The sequence below is a fragment of the Salvelinus fontinalis genome, chromosome 25 (assembly GCF_029448725.1).
Source record: "Salvelinus fontinalis isolate EN_2023a chromosome 25, ASM2944872v1, whole genome shotgun sequence".
NCBI classification, from domain to species: Eukaryota; Metazoa; Chordata; class Actinopteri; order Salmoniformes; family Salmonidae; genus Salvelinus; species Salvelinus fontinalis.
The window spans coordinates 9121729-9143809 of NC_074689.1; the positions used below are offsets into that span (position 1 = coordinate 9121729).

Genomic DNA, 22081 nt, shown 5'->3' on the forward strand with positions numbered 1-22081 from the left:
TTATTTTACTCGTGGATCCATGGATCGACTCAATACTACTACATTAATCAATAATACTGCATGAATTGCATGATTCGATTCCATACTGCTGCAAGAATCGACTGTATAATACTTAATCCATTTCATAATACTGCATGAATAGATTAGAATTTTGCATGAATCGACTGTATAAATCTGCATAAATCACTGGACTCAATAATACGGCATGAATACATGCAGCACAGGGGTATATTGCCCACTCCATACTAGTGTGCCAGCCTGCCAGTTATCCAGACTGGCAGACAGACAGTGTACTGTAAACAGCGGATTGCACTGTGGCTTGTGAGATTGCCCATAAACGGACCTCCAATAATTACCTTTTAGTGTTTACCGTCTGAGCGTGTTCTGTATTTTCTGACTTGTCTAATTCAATAAGTGCTAGCAGGTATATAGTAAAACCCCTAGTCCTGTGTTGTCTGACGACTGTCAAACTCCAATTAGCTGGCAGACCTGACAGCATGGCTCCATTGTATGGAGTTCCCTCTTCCCTTCCATTTGATGGTCTCCTCTTTGTTTTCTTTCTGTCAATTCTCTCTCTTATTGGTGTTAACCATTGAGTCTGAGAAGCATAGCATATGTCCCAAATATTCCTGGTCAAAAGTAGTCAAAAGATAGGGAACAGGGTGCCATTTGGGACACAAACATACTGCAAGAGTCATCAGCGGAATGTGCAGTGGGAAAATAAAGAACACTGGGTCAAAACAAAGTACTTTTAGGAGAATCTGAACACAATTGAAGAGTAGCCACTGTAAATTTTATGTTGAAATGATTATATTGGCTCATCATATTCTTCAATGTTCAGCAATGAACATCATGAGTAAAACTATTCAAACCGTAGCTGAATTCATAATCAGCGTCCCAAAATGGAACCCTATTCCACTACTTTTCACTAAATATGGAATAGGGTACCATTTGCATATTTCTCACTTTCTTCCCAAAGTTGCATTGTTGTTGATCCTGGTTTTGAGATTGCAGAAAATAATGAGTTTCTCCCTCAGTGTGTTGATATTAATATTCATGAATATTATGATGCTGTGTCCCTCACTGCTTGTCACTTAGGATGTGATGGCCCATGAGGTATAGTGCTAAATATAAGACTATGACACTGTAGTATCAGCAGTATAGTAATGAGCTTCAAGCCAGTCACTCATCATACTTACTTGAAGTAATGCTAATTTATTTCAAGACGATGAATAGTCTAGAAAGAGGCACTTAGATGGTACATTGGACCAAGCTTAGCAGAAACAAAAGTACAAGAATATATATGTTGTGTTGTGTTCTTGTGATGCAATGATTTCCCCTATTTATTTCTTTTAAATTATTGCATTTTCATGTTGCTGGGTCTTGTAGGCAACTTGGGGAATGTCTACACCTGACACTTACAGTACATGCAAATTCTGCTATCAGAATAAAATGTTTGCATTGAAAAGACATGTCTTGACACACAGAAGTCGCATTGCGGTCTGATTATGTTCAGATTTGGTCAGTGACACATCGTATGTAGGTTTCTCCTCAGTCTGGACTCAATCAGGCTATTGACAGTGCATACAGTGAGCGACGTCATCAGCATTCCGCCCACATGTCTTTTGGGAGTGAGAGGCACCTTTTCATTATAACATTGGAGGAAATAACTTCCTAGTGTATGTTTTTGCTGGCCTTATAAATGCTATCCAATTAGTTAATATTTAGAAAAACATTTGTTTGATTGGCTAGATACATAGATGGTTATGCTAACCTGTTTGCAATCCCTTTAACTTTGCTAGCTAGCTTCCTGGCTAGCTACAGAGGTTATCGAGTTACAGCAGTTATTTAGCTACTGCCATTAAGTTGTTGTTTTGCTATTATCATATTTTAAGTATGCCTCCTTTTGAGGAATGGTTACTGGCATGTAAATATAGCGCCATAGACACGTTTAAATGTAGGCGTAGAAGCATGATGTGTTCAGAATTCCATGATCTGAACTCAAATCAAATCTTGCAGATGTTATCACACGTGCAGCGAAATGCTTCTGTTTCTAGCTCCGTCAGTGAAGTAATACCGAACAACATAAAACAAAACACACAAATAAATTAAAATTAAAATTAAAAATAAACTTGTTTAAAATTACCCACAGAATATGATTATTTAGATCAGACAGGGCACGCCCTGCGTGGCCACTTCAGGTGCAAGTTACATTTAGGATAAGAAGCATTACAATGAATTTGAGGGTCAAGCTTTAAGTACACACTCACTTTGCTAAGTATCTGTTGGAATGCAAGATTCAAGATGGATGTTCTGTGCCAAACAGAGCAGTCTCTCCACTAGCCGGTCTTCATGTTTTTTAAATTATTTTTTATTATTTTACCCCCTTTTTCTCCCCAATTTCGTGGTATCCAATTGGTAGTAGTTACTGTCTTGTCTCATCGCTGCAACTCCCGTACGGACTCGGGAGAGGTGAACGTCGAGAGCCACCCGTCCTCCGAAGTACAACCCAACCAAGCCGCACTGCTTCTTGACACAACGCACATCCAACCTAGAAGAAAGCCACACCAATGTGTCAGAGGAAACACCGTACACCTAGCGACCTGGTCAGCGTGCACTGCACCCGGCCCGCCACGAGAGTCACTAGTGCGTGATGAGACAAGGATATCCCTTGTTTTTTAATTAAAACAGGTGTAATATACGGTCCATACAAGAACCATATAAGATCCAAACAAGAACCATTGCCTTTAGATCAGTCTCTAAGCTAGCATGCTTGTGCTAGCATTCTTGTTTTTCCATTTCTCAAATTAAGTAAATAAATTGTGAGGGATGGTAATCGTCAGCCAAGAGTATATAAACTCTGAAATCAAATGTCTGTGAATTTAATGTATCCAAGGCCAATATAGTGAGCAATAATCAACATCTCAAGATAGTTGCTAAATGGCATATATTATTATGTTATAGCTAGCTTGGCTGTATATGAATATCTGTCCAGAGAGACTAATCCAACGCAGATGTAAAGATGTAATGTTGAATTTCGTGTTGAATCTGTTATTTACATAAACCTGCCAACTGTACTTGCTATTTTTGTACATTTCAAATTTCCTGACTGACTCTGAATGCTCTCTCCATCTCAAAAGAAATCTCTCACGTGGTTTCTCCTTCTTTCTATCCACAGCTGCATTCCAATATGGACCGAGGGGAAGGTAACGTGAAGTACATTCTAACTGGCGACGGGGTGGGGAGCTTGTTTCTAATTGACGAGAACTCAGGTGACATTCACGCCACTAAGCGGTTGGACAGGGAGGAGAGGGCCATATACACACTCCACGCTAAGGTGGTGGACAAGAGGACCAACAAGACACTGGAGGCTGATACTGAATTTAACATCAAGATCCACGACATCAACGACAATGAGCCAAAGTTCTCAAAAGACATCTATTTCGCCAGTGTCCCAGAGATGTCAGATGTAGGTGAGTTAAAAACAACTGCTTTGTCTGAGTTGGTCCTTTTGTGATGCTGTATTTCCATTAAGAAATGTGAATGACACTTATTTTTGAAACTTAGTTAACAAAGGCAGAGATAATGAACTGGAAATCAAATCATGTAATTGACACCATAATTTGCATATGTAATAGTGGAAGGTTGAATCTTTAGTGAAGGTTTTGCCTCATTGCACTGAACTTAATTAAGATAATATAGATTAACCAGTAGGCACAAATACAAACAAAGCTTTAAAAAGGCAAACGGGCAAACTGGAATACGTTTCCAATTATGAGCCCACAAATTAATAGAATGTGTAATTGCAAGTTAAATAAAATCCTATTTGCCAATATGGCAAATAATCGTCCTCCATCGTGTTCACATAATGATGGAATCATTAACTGATTCCAGAGAGAGGATGTTGAGGTTGTGACTGTGACTGGAATTGTGGCTGGAATTGCTGGAATGTTTGAAAACATTGATGAAATTGTGGCTGGAATTGCTGGACACATTTGATGAAAGTATTGAACCGTGGAGCTCACGTACAGAACAGTTTGAATATTTTGTTCTTGCATATTACATTGATGAGGACAAAATTGTGCCTAAATTATTTAATATTATGGTGCCAAAGAAATGTAATTTACTCAGCAGTCTGCTACAGGCAAGGTAATACAACGTGTGGGGATATTGTGGAAATACTGGAAGGACCATTTTCACCAAATCACTAGTTATTGCTGAAGGGTTCCACAGAACAAGTCAGGAATAGGGAGAATCAGAGACACTTGTTTGCTGCTGCATTAAATAAACTATCAGTGCACTGTGAGTTTGATGTTCTATATGACAGCATTAGAGACCGACTAGTATGTGAGCTAAGGCATGAAGCTACACAAGAGACTATTGACTGAAAGTAATCGGACCCTTGCAAAAGCTATTACAGTCAGTGTGTCCATGGAAATAGCTGCAAAAGAGGCTCAGCAGTTGGATTCATCAGGAAATGTGCACCAAGTTGCAACTGAAAATCAGGAGAGGGAAATCAAGGCACATGCTTCCACTGTGTCAAAGTAGGATATCAGGCTGGCGTAAGGACATAGATTGATGAGCCTGTGGTAAAAAAGGACCTTGTCGAACGAGCCTGCAGATACGAAAAAAGGGCTCAGGGAAAACGTGTAAGACTGAAAACAAGAAAGAGACATTCCAACACAAGAAAAACAGACCTGTTTAGGCTGTTGAGCAGGTGACCAATCAGACGAGGAAGTCACACTTAATATACTGACTGTTGCTGGGGGGCTGCACGGCTACTATGTCTCTCCCTTGCTAGAGGGGTAGGCGGTGTATATAGAGATTGACACGGGCAGCTGTATCTCTTGTGTCAGACAGTTTGACAAAAACACACTGGAACACCTCCCACTTCAGCCAGCACACATCATATTAAAGTCTTACACGGGTGAATCTATCACCATGAGAGGCATCACTGATGTCACAGTTAGATAAAGGGACAAACAGAAAAAATGCCAGTCTATTTCGTGAAAGGAAAGTGTCCATCACTACTGGGATGTTCGTGGTTGGAGAAAATCATCATGGACTGGCCATCAGTGCATACAATGACACATGGGGACGCAGGCCTATCTTAAAGAAACATGGAGAAATATTTAATGGAGAGCTGGGTTTCATGAAATATATTAGAGTGAAACAACAAGCCAAAGTTTCTGAAAACACGACCGGTACCTTATGCTATCAGACCAAAAGTTGAGGCTGACTTGGACGCTCTAGTCCAGGGTTCCCCAACTGGCGCCCAGCAGGCAGGGTTTTATTTGCCACCCCACATTTTCTGAGCAAAAATAATATATATACCGCAGATTTTTCTTAAAATATTGTTGGACATAAAAAACTGTAAAAACACCAGGAAATCACCTCTGTGTGATTTTAATGATGCTATTCTGTTACCCAGCATTCCCACACATAAGATAGACATGATTGTATACAAATTAGGCAAGTCTTGAAATCATTATGTTTTAGTCAAATATTTTATCTGTTTGGGCTTCTTTCGGTCAATTTGACGTCGACAAATGTCTTATAATGTTCAAGTCCCCTGACCATCCGCTCAAGAAATGTTTATCTTCCCACAGCTGAATCTAGTTGACATTCCCTTCTCTAGTCAAAAACAAAGCCGGTCAGTGTGAGTGAACCGGCGACACCCATCGTACCAGTCCTTAACAAGGATGGTGGAAATGGGATATGTGGAGACTTTTTAAAGTCACAGTTAACCCGGTGTTGTCCGCTGAACAGTATCTGCTACCACATTTCAATTTAGCCGGCAGTCAAAAGCAAAATAAACCACTACCAAGCCTACTTGCAGATGCACGTGGAAGAAATGTCAAAAGAGCTGCTGACTGTTCTGACGCAAAATGTGCTCTTCAGGTATTGTCGTCTACCGTTCGGAAACACAAGAGCACTGGCGCTGTTCCAAAAGGAGGTGGACCAGTTCCTGAGTGGATTGCCAGAAGAACCAATGCTACCTGGTTGGCATCCTTGTTACTGGAAAGGAACGACAAAGGATTATCTCCAGAACTTGGATGCATCATTACAGAGATTGAAGGACTATGGACTGCGAGTTTGTAAGGAGAAATGTGCATTCTTCCAATCCTTGGTTAAATACCTTTGACACGTCATCGACGCTACAGGCTTTCACAAGGCTTTTTCAAGGTCAAGGCTATCTTGGACGCCCCCAGCTCCTCAGAACATGAGCCAACTACATTCTTCCTGGGGTTATTGAATAACTATGGACACTTTCTCCCAAGCTTAGCAATGAAGCTGAAGCTGCTGCATCAGTTGCTTTGTCAGGGAAAAACATGGAAATGGACAAAACAATGTGAGGAAGCGTTCATGAAAACCAAGAAGACACTCCGGAAATCTGCACGGACAAAACTTTGACCCGTCATTGCCCATCCAAATAGCTTGGGATGCTAGTCCCTATGGTGTGGGAGGAGTTGTGTCCCATGCCTTCCAGTGAAGAGAAGCCTATCATTTTCGCATCGAGGACATTGACCAAAGCTAAAATTAATTATGCAGTGAACGAGAAACTAGAACGAGAAACTCTAGGCATAGTTTTTGGAGTGCGTAAGTTTCACCACTATCCCCCCCATGCACCAACAACCAACAAAATTAACAAAAGAGAAAAAAGAGAAAGACAAAGGAAAACAGAAAACAGCAATGTAACAAAACAAAGACATCAAGGACAACAAAAATCCTAACAGCAAGGCCAACTGAATATGTTTGAGTGCATGTATGGTACTATTTACATGCGGGTTTGTGTCCATGTATGTGCACGTGTGTGCATTTGAATGAGAGTGTGTGTGTATATGCATGTGTACAAACAGCTGTGTGGCATCAGCCTCAGGAAAACCGGCATTAGCTGTAACAACACTGCCCCTCAGTGTCATTCAAACATACTTTTTGTTGTTTTATTTTGACTTCATTTTTTTTACTTTTGTCTTTGACCGTCATTCTATCCCGCGCCCAGCAACTCCACTCTCACTTGTCTCCAATTCCACATCCCAATCCTCAGCTTCCCTCAGCCCATCCCAACTATCTCTGCTGGCCACCCTCTTCGGATTTCTATGCAACACATATCTTTCAACTATGCTGTGATGTTTAACATACAATTTTTATCTATCTAATCGAATAGAATCCACAGATGGCAAGTTGAAGATAAATACTTTTACTAAGAGTATTAGTTACTGACCCGGTCTCTCCAGAGGTTTATTATTATTATTATTTCTAAAGGTACTGCATAGGTGAAAACATTTTTTTTGTGCAAGAGATAGCACTTGTATAGCCTAAGACAGTAGCATAAATGTGCAGAAAGTAGTTTTGAATGCATTTTATTGAAGAAAAACAATAACAGTCGTGAACTTTTTTGGCAAATTAGTGATATTCTTATATACTGTACAATAAGGAATTCAACTACAAAATTCTAGTCTTCTCCCATTTTTTAAACCATTGCCCCCACCCACAAGATGTATAAACAACAACACTAAATAAGAAGAAAATAAGATAATAGATGCAAATCAAAAAGGTGAAGAACATAAATCAATCGACTCTAATTAGCACATACAGGACAGTATGCAAGTGTGTATGCATGAACTTTGCAGATGTATTTCGCACATGTACAGCACATAGTATTTGTTTTACAGTTTCTTTGGGGGGCAGAATTGTCATCTCCTCCTCTTGCCTGCCCCAGCTGCAGCCTCAGGTGGATCAGGACAAGATTCAGCCCCCTGAATAGCTTTCACAAGCCCTGCAAAGGCTGCTGTATGGGGGAGGCGCTCCATCCTTTGAATGTGTGGGGTTACAGGTGCCTTTCTCAGCTGGTCCAGGAACACCCTCCTCTTGTTCCGCTTATCAGGCATCCAGGTAGGGTTGATCTTATTCCATATCACAAAGGCATTGTATGAGGACACATCAATGATATTATGGAAGATGACCAGGGGCCAGCGGGCAGTCATCCTCCTGCATCCTCCTGCAGTAAGTTCCAATCATCTTGTCCAGGTTGTTCACGCCTCTTTAGATGTGGTTGTAGTCCAGGATGATGGCTGGCTTCCTGTCCTCATGATCATTGATCTCAGCCGTTTTGTGCAGTGTGCTCAGGAGGACCACATTATTGTTCTTCTTTGGGAGGTAATAAACTAGAGTTGTAGTGAGGGAGAAGGCCTCTCTCCCCCTTGTTGCGAGTTGTGCAGGGGGGAGCTCAGGCTTGTTCTTTCTTACTGTACCAACCATGTTGATCTTCCTGTTCAGGAGCTGCTGGCTGAGTTCATAAGAGGTGAAGAAATTGTCACACGTGACATTGTGCTCCCTCAGTCCATCTGTCACATTAAGCACAACCCGTATCCCCTGGTTCTTCCATGTGTAGACTTGCATCTTCCAAGCGTAGCTGGATTGTACGTCACAGGCCACCCATATCTTGATGTCATACTTTGCTGGCTTGCTGGACATATACTGCCGGAAAGGACAGCGGCCTTTTGACAAAAGAGATTACTATCAGTAATTACTATTAGTGTACCAGAAAACAATCACATAAATCAATGATATTACAGCAATACATAATACAATTCACAGTCAAAATCACTTCCATAATAGATATGAAAATAGATTAGATTACTCGTTGGTTATTACTGCATTGTCGGAACTAGAAGCACAAGCATTTCGCTACACTCGCATTAAGGTCTGCTAACCAAGTGTATGTGACAAATAACATTTGATTTGATTTTGATTTGAAAATAAAAATGTACCTCTGAATGGAACCAGTTGCTCATCCACTGTTACTTCAGGCCCAGGGTTGTAGAGGTATGGCAGACGCTCCACCCACTTCTCCCAGACCACTCTTGTGGCCGCCAGTTTCTCTCACACGTCTTGACTCATGGTTATCAAGTCGTAGCTTTCTTGACAAAGTGTGAAAGACTTTCAGTGGCATCGTGGCACGGAAAATCACCCTTCCACTCTCTGATTCCCAGAGACTGCATGTAGCCTCGCTTCAGGACCTAAACACATCCACTAAGATTAGCAGCCCTATGTAGGCACGCAGGTCAATCTCATCCATCCTTTTCCTGTTGTCTCCATATTTACAGAAACCCTCCAAATTTGTAATCTCCGGGATGATTTTTTTCGATGGCTGGTGTGATGAATATGTATAATGTTGAGGCGATGTCCTGGGCATTCTGGGCATTTTGCTGTTCTTTGACAAAAATGTCTCTCATTCAGCTTGGGGGATTTCTTCATCATCTGAAGATGATGCATCGTGCTCTGGGTTGTATTCTTTCCCATCTTCTTCAGATACCACCTCCTCTTCTAAATCATTGTTCTCTTGTTCCTCCTGGACATCTGAAAAAAATCCGATCTACGACCTGTTGGGCACTAAAACGTGCACATTCGGCTTCAGCAAAGAGAGAACTGGGGTGACTGTAATCTGAACCACTTGTATAGCCTCTGACTGCATTCCCCATTAGTAAACAATGCTTTCAATACATTTTTATTTTGTCTGAAATTTTGTTTATTTTGTCCGTGAACTTGAGTCATGTGTGGGGTCGTGGAGGGGTCGTGGAGTGGAGATGCTGCACATGCACAAGAACGTTTTGTATTTGTCTGTGTTCAATCAGTAGCACGCAATCTCCATTTCTCATTGTGTGTGTGTGTGTGTGTGTGTGTGTGTGTGTGTGTGTGTGTGTGTGTGTGTGTGTGTGTGTGTGTGTGTGTGTGTGTGTGTGTGTGTGTGTGTGTGTGTGTGTGTGTGTGTGTGGGTGTGATTTTATAACTGACAGGTAGATACACCTACTTCAAACCCTAGCTAACAACACTGAACAAAAATGTAAAAGCAATATGCAGCTATTTCAAAGATTTTACTAAGTTACAGTTCATATCAGAAAACCAGTCAATTGAAGTAAATTAAATAGGCCTTAATCTATGGATTCACATGACTGTGTAGGAGCAAAGCCACTTGAGAGTTGGGTTAGGTTCCCCATTAGACAGAAATACTCCCCCCCCACCTGAGTTTTGAACGACCCTCCCCCCTTTTGTTTCATGCTGGCTGAAGACACAGATGAAAGGGGAATCATGTTAGTATCTTCGCCAGAGATGAATATGGTTAACCCTACAGTAACATTTTGGCACAAGTAGAGTAGTTATCTAGCTATTTAAACCACGCTCCTTTGCAAACACGCCTTTTCCAATGTTGGATACAAGGCTGAATTTATTTAAATTATGTAACAGAATATCATGTTACCATTGGTGTATTAAAATGAGAGTTAAGGTAATGTTAACTTGTCCCCTTAATAATAATTGCAAGTCGTTGACATGGGGGATGGTAACAGTAACTTTATGATCAAACCGGATCAATGTAGACGCAACATTCATTTGCCATACGTTGATCTTGTTTCCTTCAAATATCATCCAATTTCATGAAAAACATGCTTTTGACTGTTCATGATACATTTTGAGGACAATCTATTCACTTAGACTCTCACTTGGTGAAGGCCACATGATCGAAAATGCATGAATTTAATAACCATCTCCCTGTCACTAGAAAATAGTCATGGGTGGTACAGGTAACAAAAATAACCACAGAAGGCACCTTGGGAAGTATGCAAATAAGGCTTAAAACCCTACAGCAGAGGTATTAAATTCTCATCCTGGAGGGCCAAAACATCTCTGGTTTTGGATTGTTGTTTGGTTCTTCAAAGAACCATCCCATTTATGGTTCTTCAGAGACCCTAAAATGGTCCCCTTATGGCAGGGGCAATCAACTCATACCCTACGAGGTCCAGAGCCTGCTGGTTAACTGTTCTACCTGAAAATTGCATTTACATGGTGTCCCAGGTCCAAATAAGTCTCTGATTATAGGGGAACAATAAAAAGAATGCAGTGGAACTGGCTTTGAGTTCAAGGGCCCTATGGCATCGCTCTCAAGAACCGTATTTGATTGCAACTTGCACTTTTATTTTATTCGATTATTTTGGGATTATTATTATTTTTGTTTGCTATATCTATACTGAAAAGAGCAATATGTTGTGCATAATTCCCTGGGCAATGTTAACTGTGCAACATAAATATCAATGCCTCAACTCCTGCCTCCCTTTGAGCTGGATCACATTTCAAATTAGCTCATCAAATTTCATTGTGGTTATAATGACTATTATATGCATGTTAGAGCATTCCTAATAATTGCTCCATGTGTAATGAAATTGTATGGCTATGTGCTTTATCTTGGATGTATGACTATGTGCATTATATTGGATATGTGCATTATCTCTATCTTCTCCTCCACAGGCACGTCAGTTATACAAGTCACCGCGACAGATGCTGACGATCAGACATATGGGAACAGTGCCAAGCTTGTGTACAGTATTCTACAGGGTCAACCCTATTTCTCAGTGGATTCAGACAATGGTAAGATATTCCCAACAAGCAAAACGGGCACGCAAACACGTGAAATTAGGTATCTTGTGTGCATATTATCTCTCTCCAAAGAAAGACTCAGCAGCACTCAGTATGCAGTGTTTTTTGTGTGAATGAGAAGTGAGTTGAGGTGAATCAAAGGTTTCCTCTCTTGTCTGAATCAAGCAATGATATTTTATTTGTGGGGTAATGTCTGCCGTGAACTGTTGGTGGGGTGTAAATACAGTTGAAGTCGGAGGTTTACATACACCTTAGCCAAATACCTTTAAACTCAGTTTTTCAAAATTCCTGACATTTAATCCTAGTAACAATTCAGTGTCTTAGGTCAGTTAGGATCAGCACTTCATTTTAAGAATGTGAAATGTCAGAAAATTGTTGATAGGATGATTTATTTCAACTTTCAATTCTTTCATCACATTCCCAGTGGGTCAGAAGTTTACATACATTCAATTAGTATTTGGTAGCATTGCCTTTAAATTGTTTAACTTGGGTCAGATGTTTCAGGTAGCCTTCCACAAGCTTCCCACAATAAATTGGGGGAATTTTGTCCCATTCCTCCTGACAGAGCTGGTGTAATTGAGTCAGGTTTGTAGGCCTCCTTGCTCGCACACAGTTCGCACAGTTCTGCCCACACATTTTCTATAGGATTGAGGTCAGGGATTTGTGATGGCCACTCCAATACCTTGACTTTGTTGTCCTTAAGCTATTTTGACACAATTTTGGAAGTATGCTTGGGGTCATTGTCCATTTGGAAGACCCATTTATGACCAAGCTTTAATTTCCTGACTGATGTCTTGAGATGTTGCTTCAATATATCAACATAATTTTCCTACCCTTTGATGCCATCTATTTTGTGAAGTGCACCAGTGCTTCCTGCAGCAAAGCACCTCCACAACATAATGCTGCCACCCCCGTGCTTCATGTTTGAGATGGTGTTCTTCGGCTTTAAAGCCTCCTCCTTTTTCTCCAAACATAATGATGGTCATTATGGCCAAACAGTTCTATTTTTGTTTCATCAGACCAGAGACATTTCTCCAGAAAGTATGATCTTTGTCCGCATGTACAGTTGCAAACCGTAGTCTGGCTTTTTTTATGGCGGTTTTGGAGCAGTGGCTTGTTCCTTGCTGAGTGGCCTTTCAGGTTATGTTGATATAGGACTTGTTTTACTGTGGATATAGATACTTTTGTACCTGTTTCCTCCAGCATCTTCACAAGGTCCTTTGCTGTTGTTCTGGGATTGATTTGCACATTTCGCACCAAAGTACATTCATCTCTAGGAGACAGAATGCGTCTCCTTCCTGAGCGGTATGACGGCTGCGTGGTCCCATGGTGTTTACACTTGAATACTATTGTTTGTGTACAGATGAACGTGGTACCTTCAGGCGTTTGGAAATTGCTCCCAAAGGATTAACCAGACTTGTGGAGGTCTACAATTTTTTTTTCTGAGATCTTGGCTGATTTCTTTTGATTTTCCTATGAGAGAGAGGCACTGAGTTTGAAGGTAGGCTTTGAAATACATCCACAGGTACACATCCAATTGACTCAAATTTTGTGAATTAGCCTCTCAGAAGCTACTAAAAGCCATGACATAATTTTCTGGAATTTTCCAAGCTGTTTAAAGGCACAGTCAACTTAGTGTATCTAAACTTCTGACCCACTGGAATTGTGATACAGTGAAATATTCTCTGTAGACAATTGTTGAAAAAATTACTTGTCATGCACAAAGTAGATGTCCTAACCGACTTGCCAAAACTATAGATTGTTAACAAGAAATTTGTGGAGTGGTTGAAAAATATGTTTTAATGACTCCAACCTAATTGTATGTAAACTTCTGACTTCAACTGTATACATTGGTGTTTAGCTTTTGATGCCTTCATTTGATAACTCAACAAGATTAGTAATATATTGCGCTCATACTTATTACTGGCAATACAGATTATGGTTCATTCTAAATTAAGTAGATATTGTCCTTGTAAATTATTTTGAACTCATGTTAAACCTGACCAATCATACACCAGTCGTACTTATATATACTGATAGTAGTCTATTTTCTTACTCAGGTACGATCAGGACAGCCCTGCCCAACATGGACAGGGAGACGAAAGAGAACTACCAGGTTGTGATCCAGGCTAAAGACATGGCTGGCCAGATGGGTGGACTATCAGGAACCACCACGGTCAGCATTACTCTCTCTGATGAGAACGACAGCCCACCCCGCTTCGCCAACCGTAAGACTCAATTCAGCTCTCCTTGTTGACCTGTTTTTCATTTAGCTACACAATGCTGTACTGTACATGTATGTGCTTTATAACTGTACAACACTGTATGAACCAAGTCAACAAACGTTTTTCTAGGCCTATCAAAAATATCTTGTGATCTCTGTCTACAGTCAATGTCGCATAAGGTTTTTAAGACATAACCAATACGCTTTTTCCTACCACTGTACTGAACCTTTAATGTCCATTGAATAGCAGATGTTGTTCTATGCACTGTATGTAGCCTATGGTTAGGACTGGCATCATAGTCCCAAAGAGAACCATCTGTACGAAATAATCCTTTCTGAAGGAGTCCCACAACTAATGATATCGTAGCCAAACATTCCCACACAAGGAAAATTGCACAAAAAATGGCAGTGCTTATTCTGTTCTTTTTTTAAATCATAGTTTTTCTTTATCTCCCCAGATACATTTCGTCTGAGCACTCTGGAGTCAGCTGAAGTAGGAGCTGCCATAGGTCGGATCAAGGCTAACGATGCGGACGTGGGGCGGAATGCTGAGATGCAGTATAGCATCGTCGACCGAGACGGACAGGACATATTCACCATCATCACTGACCAAAATACACAGGAGGGCATTATCAGGGTGAAAAAGGTAGCCCCTAACCGCCTGAGTGCAACGCTCTCATGTTTTAATCGCCTATGACCCCACTGCTTCAAATCACAAGATACCACTTTGTGTGCAGACAGAGTGATCCTCTCTCTGAACTAAACCCGTCTTCTATTATTATCATCATCTTCATGAAAGTACTTAATTATTTTCACTGTCAAGAGACCCTTATTCCTCCTTGGGATTTGAATAAAGAGTCTGAGACTTTTGAAATCCAGGTTTAGCTTTTCCTTTCTTAGCCAGGGCCATACTTTTCAGAGCCTCAGCAAATTATGCAAATTTAAGAACCTAAGTGGGGCATACGTACTGTATACACAGGCTCAGATGAAAAATGATAGCAGTCCTGCATATCTGAAAGTGCAATAAAGATTATTCGACTTGACCACCAGTTATTGATACAGTACACTCTTAGTTATTTTAAATACAACATGTCATCCCAGATGTTTTACTTTTAACACAATCACTGTGTTGGCACAACATGATGTGTACACTTTTCAACACATTTTGTGTCAATTCCTGCAATTAATGTTAAAATCTGAAAACCATACAACACACCCTAGATGTGTTAATTGACCAATCACATTGTGGATCCGAAGTCAACATGCATCTACTCTCTTCGAACAGATGTATTAAAAACGCCACAAGTTGTGTTCTTTTTTTAACACGTCTCTTTGTAGTTGGGGACGACGTGTTCCTTTTTAACACAGTCACTGTGTTGTCACATTTAACATGTGTAAATTTTTCAACACAATGATTATGTTAAAAGTAGCGTGACATCACTAACTGTACACACGGAGGTGTAAAAACATGTTGTTTTTTACACAGACCGTAAATTCGGAAAGTATTCAGACCCCCTGAGTTTTTCCACATTTTGTTATAGCCTTATTCTAAAATTGATGAGGAGAATGCATGTTTTAATCCATCTACAAACAATACCCCATAATGACAAAGCAAAAACAGGTTTTTAGAAATGTTTGCTAATTTTTTATAAATAAACAACTAAAATATCACATTTACATAACTATTCAGACCCTTTACTCAGTACTTTGTTGAAGCACCTTTGGCAGCGATTACAGCCTTGAGTCTTCTTGGGTATAACGCTACAAGCTTGGCACACCTATTTAGAGTTTCGCTCATTCTTCTCTGCAGATTCGCTCAAGCTCTGTCAGGTTGGACGGGGAGAATCATTGGACAACTATTTTCAGGTCTCTCCAGTGATGTTCGATCGTGTTCGGGCTCTGGCTGGGCCACTTAAGGACATTCAGAGACTTGTCCCAATATCACTCCTGCATTGTCTTGGATGTGTGCTTAGTGTCATTGTCCTGTTCGACGGTGAACCTTCGCCCCAGTCTGAGGTCCTGAGTGCTCTGGAGCAGGATTCCATCAAGGATCTCTCTGTACTTTGCTCCGTTCATCTTTCCCTCAATCCTGACTAGTCTCCCAGTCTCTGCTGCTAAAAAACGTCCCCACAGTATGATGCTGCCACCAACATGCTTCATCGTAGGGATGGTGCCAGATTTCCTCCAGATGTGCCACTTGGCATTCAGGCCACAGAGCTCAATCTTAGTTTCATCAGACCAGAGAATCTTTTTTCTTATGATCTCAGAGTCCTTTAGGTGCCTTTTGGTAAACCGCAACTGAGCTATCATATGCCTTTTACTGAGGAGTGACTTCCGTCTGGCCACTGTACCATAAAGCACTGATTGGTGGAGTGCTGCAGAAATGGTTGTTCTTCAGGAAGGTTCTTCCATATCCACAGAGGAACTCTGGAGCTCTGTAAGAGTGACCACTGGGTTCTTGATCACCTCCCTGACCAAGGAAATAACATACTTCTACCATAGACCATTTAAACTGATAAAACACTTCCACTCATGGGTGGCCAAAAATAACTTACTGAAAAATACACCCCCCACACTAAGCCACACCGCCAATATAATGCAGATCTACCATGGACCAATTAAACTGGTACAACCCTTCCAGTCAAGGGTGGCCATAAAGAACTAATAGAAAGCCACGTCTGCACTGAGCCATGCCTCCAATATAATTTGCCAGTGTGCCTTGCCTTTTTAAGTGAATTGTAACGTTACCAACAAAATAAATGTTAATGAGAGTCTTGTGACGATCACTAAATGAATTCGTAGGCAAATGGTATCATTTAAATGAAACTGTTTATGACAATACATCTTATAAAGCCTTATTTGAGGCTGAGTTAAACATACTACAGTGTCCTGAATCTCATGGTTTACAGGTAACATGAGGCTGAAAGTAGGGGGGGAACATTTATTGTGGTAACTCTACAATTCACTTGAAAAGGCAAGGCACACAAATTATATTGGAGGCGCAGCTTGGTGCAGGCGCGGCTTTCAGTGCACTACTTTTGTGAGAGAAAACAAAGGTTTCCCGAGCTGCAGAGGGCTTTATTTGTCCACTAATACACTATATATACACAAAGGTATGTGGACACCCCTTCAAATTGGTGGATTCAGCTATTTTAGCCACACCGTTGCATAAAATCGAGCACACGGCCATGCAATCTCCAGAGACAAACATTGGTAGTAGAATGGCCTTAATGAAGAGGTCAGTGACTTTCAGCGTGGCACCGTCATATGATGCCACCTTTCCAACAAGTCAGTGTGTAACATTTCTGCACTGCTAGAGCTGGCCCAGTCAACTGTATGTGCTGTTGTTATGAAGTGGAAACGTCTAGGATCAACAACGGCTCAGCCGCAAAGTGGTAGGCCGCACAAGTGTGTGTGAAGTGCTAAAGCATGTAGAGCATAAAAATTGGATGTAACACTCACTACAAAGTTCCAAACTGCATCTGGAAGCAACGTCAACAAGCACTGTTCGTTGGGAGCTTCATGAAATGGGTTTCCTTGGCCGAGCAGGCTGGAGATAAAATGTATGACGATGTAATGAAACAGACACTTTTTACATCATGTTTTATTTATTTATTTATTTAACCTTTATTTAACTAGGCAAGTCAGTTAAGAACAAATTCTTATTTACCAATGACGGCCTACCCGGCCAAACCTGGACGACACTGGTCCAATTGTGCTCCTCCCTATGGGACTCCCAATAACGAACAGATTTGATAAAGCCTGGAATCGAACCAGGGACTGTAGTGATGCCTCTTGCACTGAGATGCAGTGCCTTATGCTTCGAACATTACACTGCGCCACTAGGGAGCCCATCATACAGTTTGCACCCTTCAAATAGACTTATACCTAAATGGCACCCAATCAAATCAAAACATTTGCTGACATGTTAAGAAACAACATATCCTGAAAACAGGATACATCGAAGTAAAATGGTCAATATTTAATGGATAATCAGGCTACTCACAACTGCTCTCCAGGAGTTTCACCCCGTGGGATACATTTTCCTGATCATTGGTTTCTAGTTTATTTCCGTCAATTGTTGATGATCTGACACAGCGAGAAAAAAATTACTATGTAAAGAGCAATGTAAACACATTGCAAATAGGCTCAGGATAACTTCTGATGTACAGTAGCTGGGTAGCTGGTATTCAGAGCTTAAAACAGCCAAATTGATTAGTCACAGGAATCAACATCAACATCTTTTGGATGTCTATTTTTGGTCCTGTTCAAACTAGCAGTCTTTTTTTGCTCCGGTTTGGACCAGTATTGATTTGGCCCAAACATAAACGTCTGTGTTTAGTTCAGATTTGGTCCAAACAGATAAATTACGTCTTTTCAACTTTCATTCAGAACCGAAAATGTACACAATTTCAACATCCGGAAAATACATATTTTCAACTTCGATTCAGAACCGAAAATGAACCTGATTTCAACGTCTGGAAAAGACGTCTTTTCGAACATTCATTCAAAACCTAAATTGAACCTAAATTCAATTTCTTGAAAATACGTATTTTAGAAATCTTTTTCACGTAATTTTGCTTGCTGAGACTTTTCTTGTTTTGCAAGATACGGCAATATTTTTGTCTCGCTAGGGTGGCAGATAAAAGTCACTTTGTCCTAGAGATATTTGCATGGTTATCAAAACGTCACACCAGTGTTAGCCTACACGAAACAAAGCTTTTATTTTAAGTGTTTCTAAAATCCGCTATGGGAAAAATTAATGGTGGAAAAACGATTGGAACCATTTCCTTGTTTTACCGCAAAGTTGTATGGGTATTATGACTCATACTGTGGTACTCTATATTGGTCCATTAAAACAGGAGTCGTAAAGTTCCAGTGCACTTCTTTTGTGAATAACTTTCTTATTTTTTTTATTTTTTTATTTTAGGGGGTGCAGCAGCACCCTCAGCACCCCTACTTCCCATTGCTATGGAATGAAAGCCAGGGTTAGAAACATTATAAGGAGATTACCTAAACCATTTAAACTTGAACAACCATTTCAGTAACGGGTGCAAAAAAATCTACTGATTGGATTATTCTAGAAAAAGACATGTCATTTATCTTCATATCTGCAATGTGATTGGTCGACAATCTAACACATCTAGGGTGTGTTGTATGGTTTTCAGCTTTTACACATTAATTGCAGGAATTGACACAAAATATTCTGAAACATTTACACAAATCATGTTGTGTTGTCCCTAAGTAGACACAATAATGGTTTAAAAAAAGAACACATTTTCTAAGTCTGTAGGCATTGAGAATGAACAATATAAAGCTGAATAGTGTATAGAGATACAGTGCCTTGCAAAAATAAATCCCCCTTGTCGTTTTTCATATTTTGTTGCATTACAACCTGTAATTTAAATGGATTTTTATTTGGATTTCATGTAATGGACATACACAAAATAGTGAAGTGAAGTGAAATGTAAAAAAAATTACTTATTTCAAAAAATGAAACAAAAAATGAAACAAGGTCAATAATCAGAGAGGCAACAAGAGACCAAAGATAACCCTGAAGGAGCTGCAAAGCTCCACAGCGGAGATTGGAGTGTCTGTCCATAGGACCACTTGAAGCTATACACTCCACAGAGCTGGGCTTTACAGAAGAGTGGCCAGGAAAAGTCATTGTTTAAGACAAAAAACAAGCAAACATGTTTGGAGTTTGCCAAAAGGCATGTGGGAGAACCCCAAACACATGGAAGAAGGTACTCTGGTCAGATGAGACTAAAATGTCTCAACACCTTTCATCACCCCGAGAACACCATATCCACTGTCAAGCATGGTGGTGGCAGCATCATGCTTTGGGGATGTTTTTCATTGTCAGGAACTGGGAAACTGGTCAGAATTGAAGGAATGATGGAGCTAAATACAGGGAAATTCTTGAGGGAAACCTGTTTCAGTCTTCGAAAGAGTTGAGACTGGAACTGAGGTTCACCTTCCAGCAGGACAATGACCCGAAGCATACTGCTAAAGCAACACTCAAGTGGTTTAAGGGGAACATCTAAATATCTCGGAATGGCCTAGTCAAAGGCAAGACCTCAATCCAATTGAGAATCTGTGGTATGATTTAAACCCATCCAACTTGAAGGAGCAGTTTTGAAGAATGGCCAAAATTCTCAGTGACTAGATGTGCCAAGTTTAAAGAGACATGCCACAAGAGACTTGCAGCTGTAATTGCTGCAAAAGGTGGCTCTACAAAGTATTGACTTTTGGAGGGTAAATAGTTATGCACATTTCAGTTTTTTTTGTCTTATTTCTTGTTTGTTTCACAATAAAAAAGAAGTTGCATCTTCAAAGTGGTAGGCATGGTGTGTAAATCAAATGATACAACCCCCCCATAAAATCTAAATAGGAAAAATGCCATAGGGGGTGAATCATTTTGCAAGCCACTGTAGGTGGGAAACTCCACTATATTTTTTACTCATTCACACATTTTTACTTCAAGCAAGAATCCACCAAGTTTATCAATTTAAGTACCAACCTACAGTTATGAAAGGATGTACAGTTAGGATAGTATATTCATTCTATTGAATAATTATTGATCATGTATCTGTTTCATTTTCTTCATAGCAACTGGATTACGAGAGAAAAAAGACTTTCTCATTTAAAGTGGAGGTGACCAACACCTATCTGGACCCCAGGTTCATGTACAGTCCCAACCCTCCATTCAAAGATGACGCCATGGTGCGGGTGACAATAGAGGATGTGGACGAGCCGCCAGTGTTCAGCAGGAACCCTTACATCATCGAGGTGCATGAGGATACAGCCGCTGGTAGCTTTGTTGGTGTGGTGTCAGCCAAGGACCTCGATGCTGACAACAACCCAGTCAAGTAAGTGATTGTGTGACGAGGGTCACGCTGCTTGCTTAACAGTATAAAGCTAACAATTCAATGTCGTGCTGAGGAGCAATGTTACTAATCCAACTCGGTTACACATAGTATACTGAACTAATCTGTATGAGCATCTTTTTTATATTCGTTCGATTAAGTTCACATACACCTTAGCCAAATACATTTAAGCTCACCTTTTAAAAATTCCTGACATTTAATCCTTATAAAAATACCCTGTTTTAGGTCAGTTAGGATCACCACTTTATTTTAAGAATGTGAAATGTCATAATAGTAGAGTGATTTATTTCAGCTTTTATATTTTTCATCACATTCCCAGTGGGTCAGAAGTTTACATACACTCATTTAGTATTTGGTAGCATTGCCTTTACATTGTTTAACTTGGGTCAAACGTTTTGGGTAGCCTTCCACAAGCTTCCCACAATAAGTTGGGTGAATTTTGTCCCATTCCTCTTGACAGAGATGGTGTAACTGAGTCAGGTTTGTAGGCCTCCTTGCTCACACACGCTTTTACAGTTCTGCCCACAAATTTTCTATGGGATTGAGGTCAGGGCTTTGTGATGGCCACTCCAATAACTTGACTGTGTTGTCCTTAAGCCATTTTTCCACAACTTTGGAAGTATGCTTGGGGTCATTGTCCATTTGGAAGACCCATTTGCGACCAAGCTTTAACTTCCTGACTGATGTCTTGAGATGTTGCTTCAATATATCCACATAATTTCCCTACCTCTTGATGCCATCTATTTTGTGAAGTGCCCCAGTCCCTCCTGCAGCAAAGCACCCACACAAAATGATGGTGCCACCCACGTGCTTCACAGTTGGGATGGTGTTCTTCGGCTTGCAAGCATCCCCTTTTTCCACTAAACATAATTATGGTCATTATGGCCAAACAGTTCTATTTTGTTTCATCCGACCAGAGGACATTTCTCCAAAAAGTATGATCTTTGTCCCCATATGCAGTTGCAAACCATAGTCTGGCTTTTTTTATGGCGGTTTTGGAGCAGTGGCTTGTTCCTTGCTGAGCGACCTTTCAGGTTATGTAAACATAGGACTCGTTTTACTGAGGATATATATACTTTTCTACCTGTTTCCTCCAGCATCTTCACAAAGTCCTTTGCCGTTGTTCTGGGATTGATTTGCACTTCTCACCAAAGTACGTTCATCTCTAGGAGACAGAATACCACTCCTTCCTGAGCAGTATGACGGCTGGTTGGTCCGATGTTGTTTGTACTTGTGTACTGTTGTTTGTACAGATGAACCTGGTACCTTCAGACATTTGGAAATTGCTCCCAAAGGATTAACCAGACTTGTGGAGGTCTCCAAAATAAAATTCTGAGGTCTTGGCTGATTTCTTTTGATTTTCCCATGATGTCAAGCAAAGAGGCAGTGAGTTTGAAGGTAGACCTTGAAATACATTGACAGGTACACTTCCAATTGACTCAAATTATGTCAATTAGCCTATCAGAAGCTTCTGAAGCCATGTCATAATTTTATGGAATTTTCCAAGCTGTTTAAAGGCACAGTCAATTTAGTG

General features: G+C 40.5%; 1 protein-coding gene across 1 annotated transcript in view; it reads left to right on the forward strand.

Annotated features, from left to right (window-relative positions):
* LOC129822821 (cadherin-10-like) overlaps positions 1-22081 on the forward strand; it is a 55068-nt gene that overhangs the window by 20571 nt on the left and 12416 nt on the right. The window contains exons 3-7 of the mRNA XM_055881254.1: positions 3179-3473; positions 11305-11424; positions 13494-13661; positions 14116-14303; positions 20270-20529. Coding sequence (XP_055737229.1) covers positions 3179-3473; positions 11305-11424; positions 13494-13661; positions 14116-14303; positions 20270-20529 — 1031 coding nt within the window. The remainder of the gene's footprint in view (positions 1-3178; positions 3474-11304; positions 11425-13493; positions 13662-14115; positions 14304-20269; positions 20530-22081) is intronic.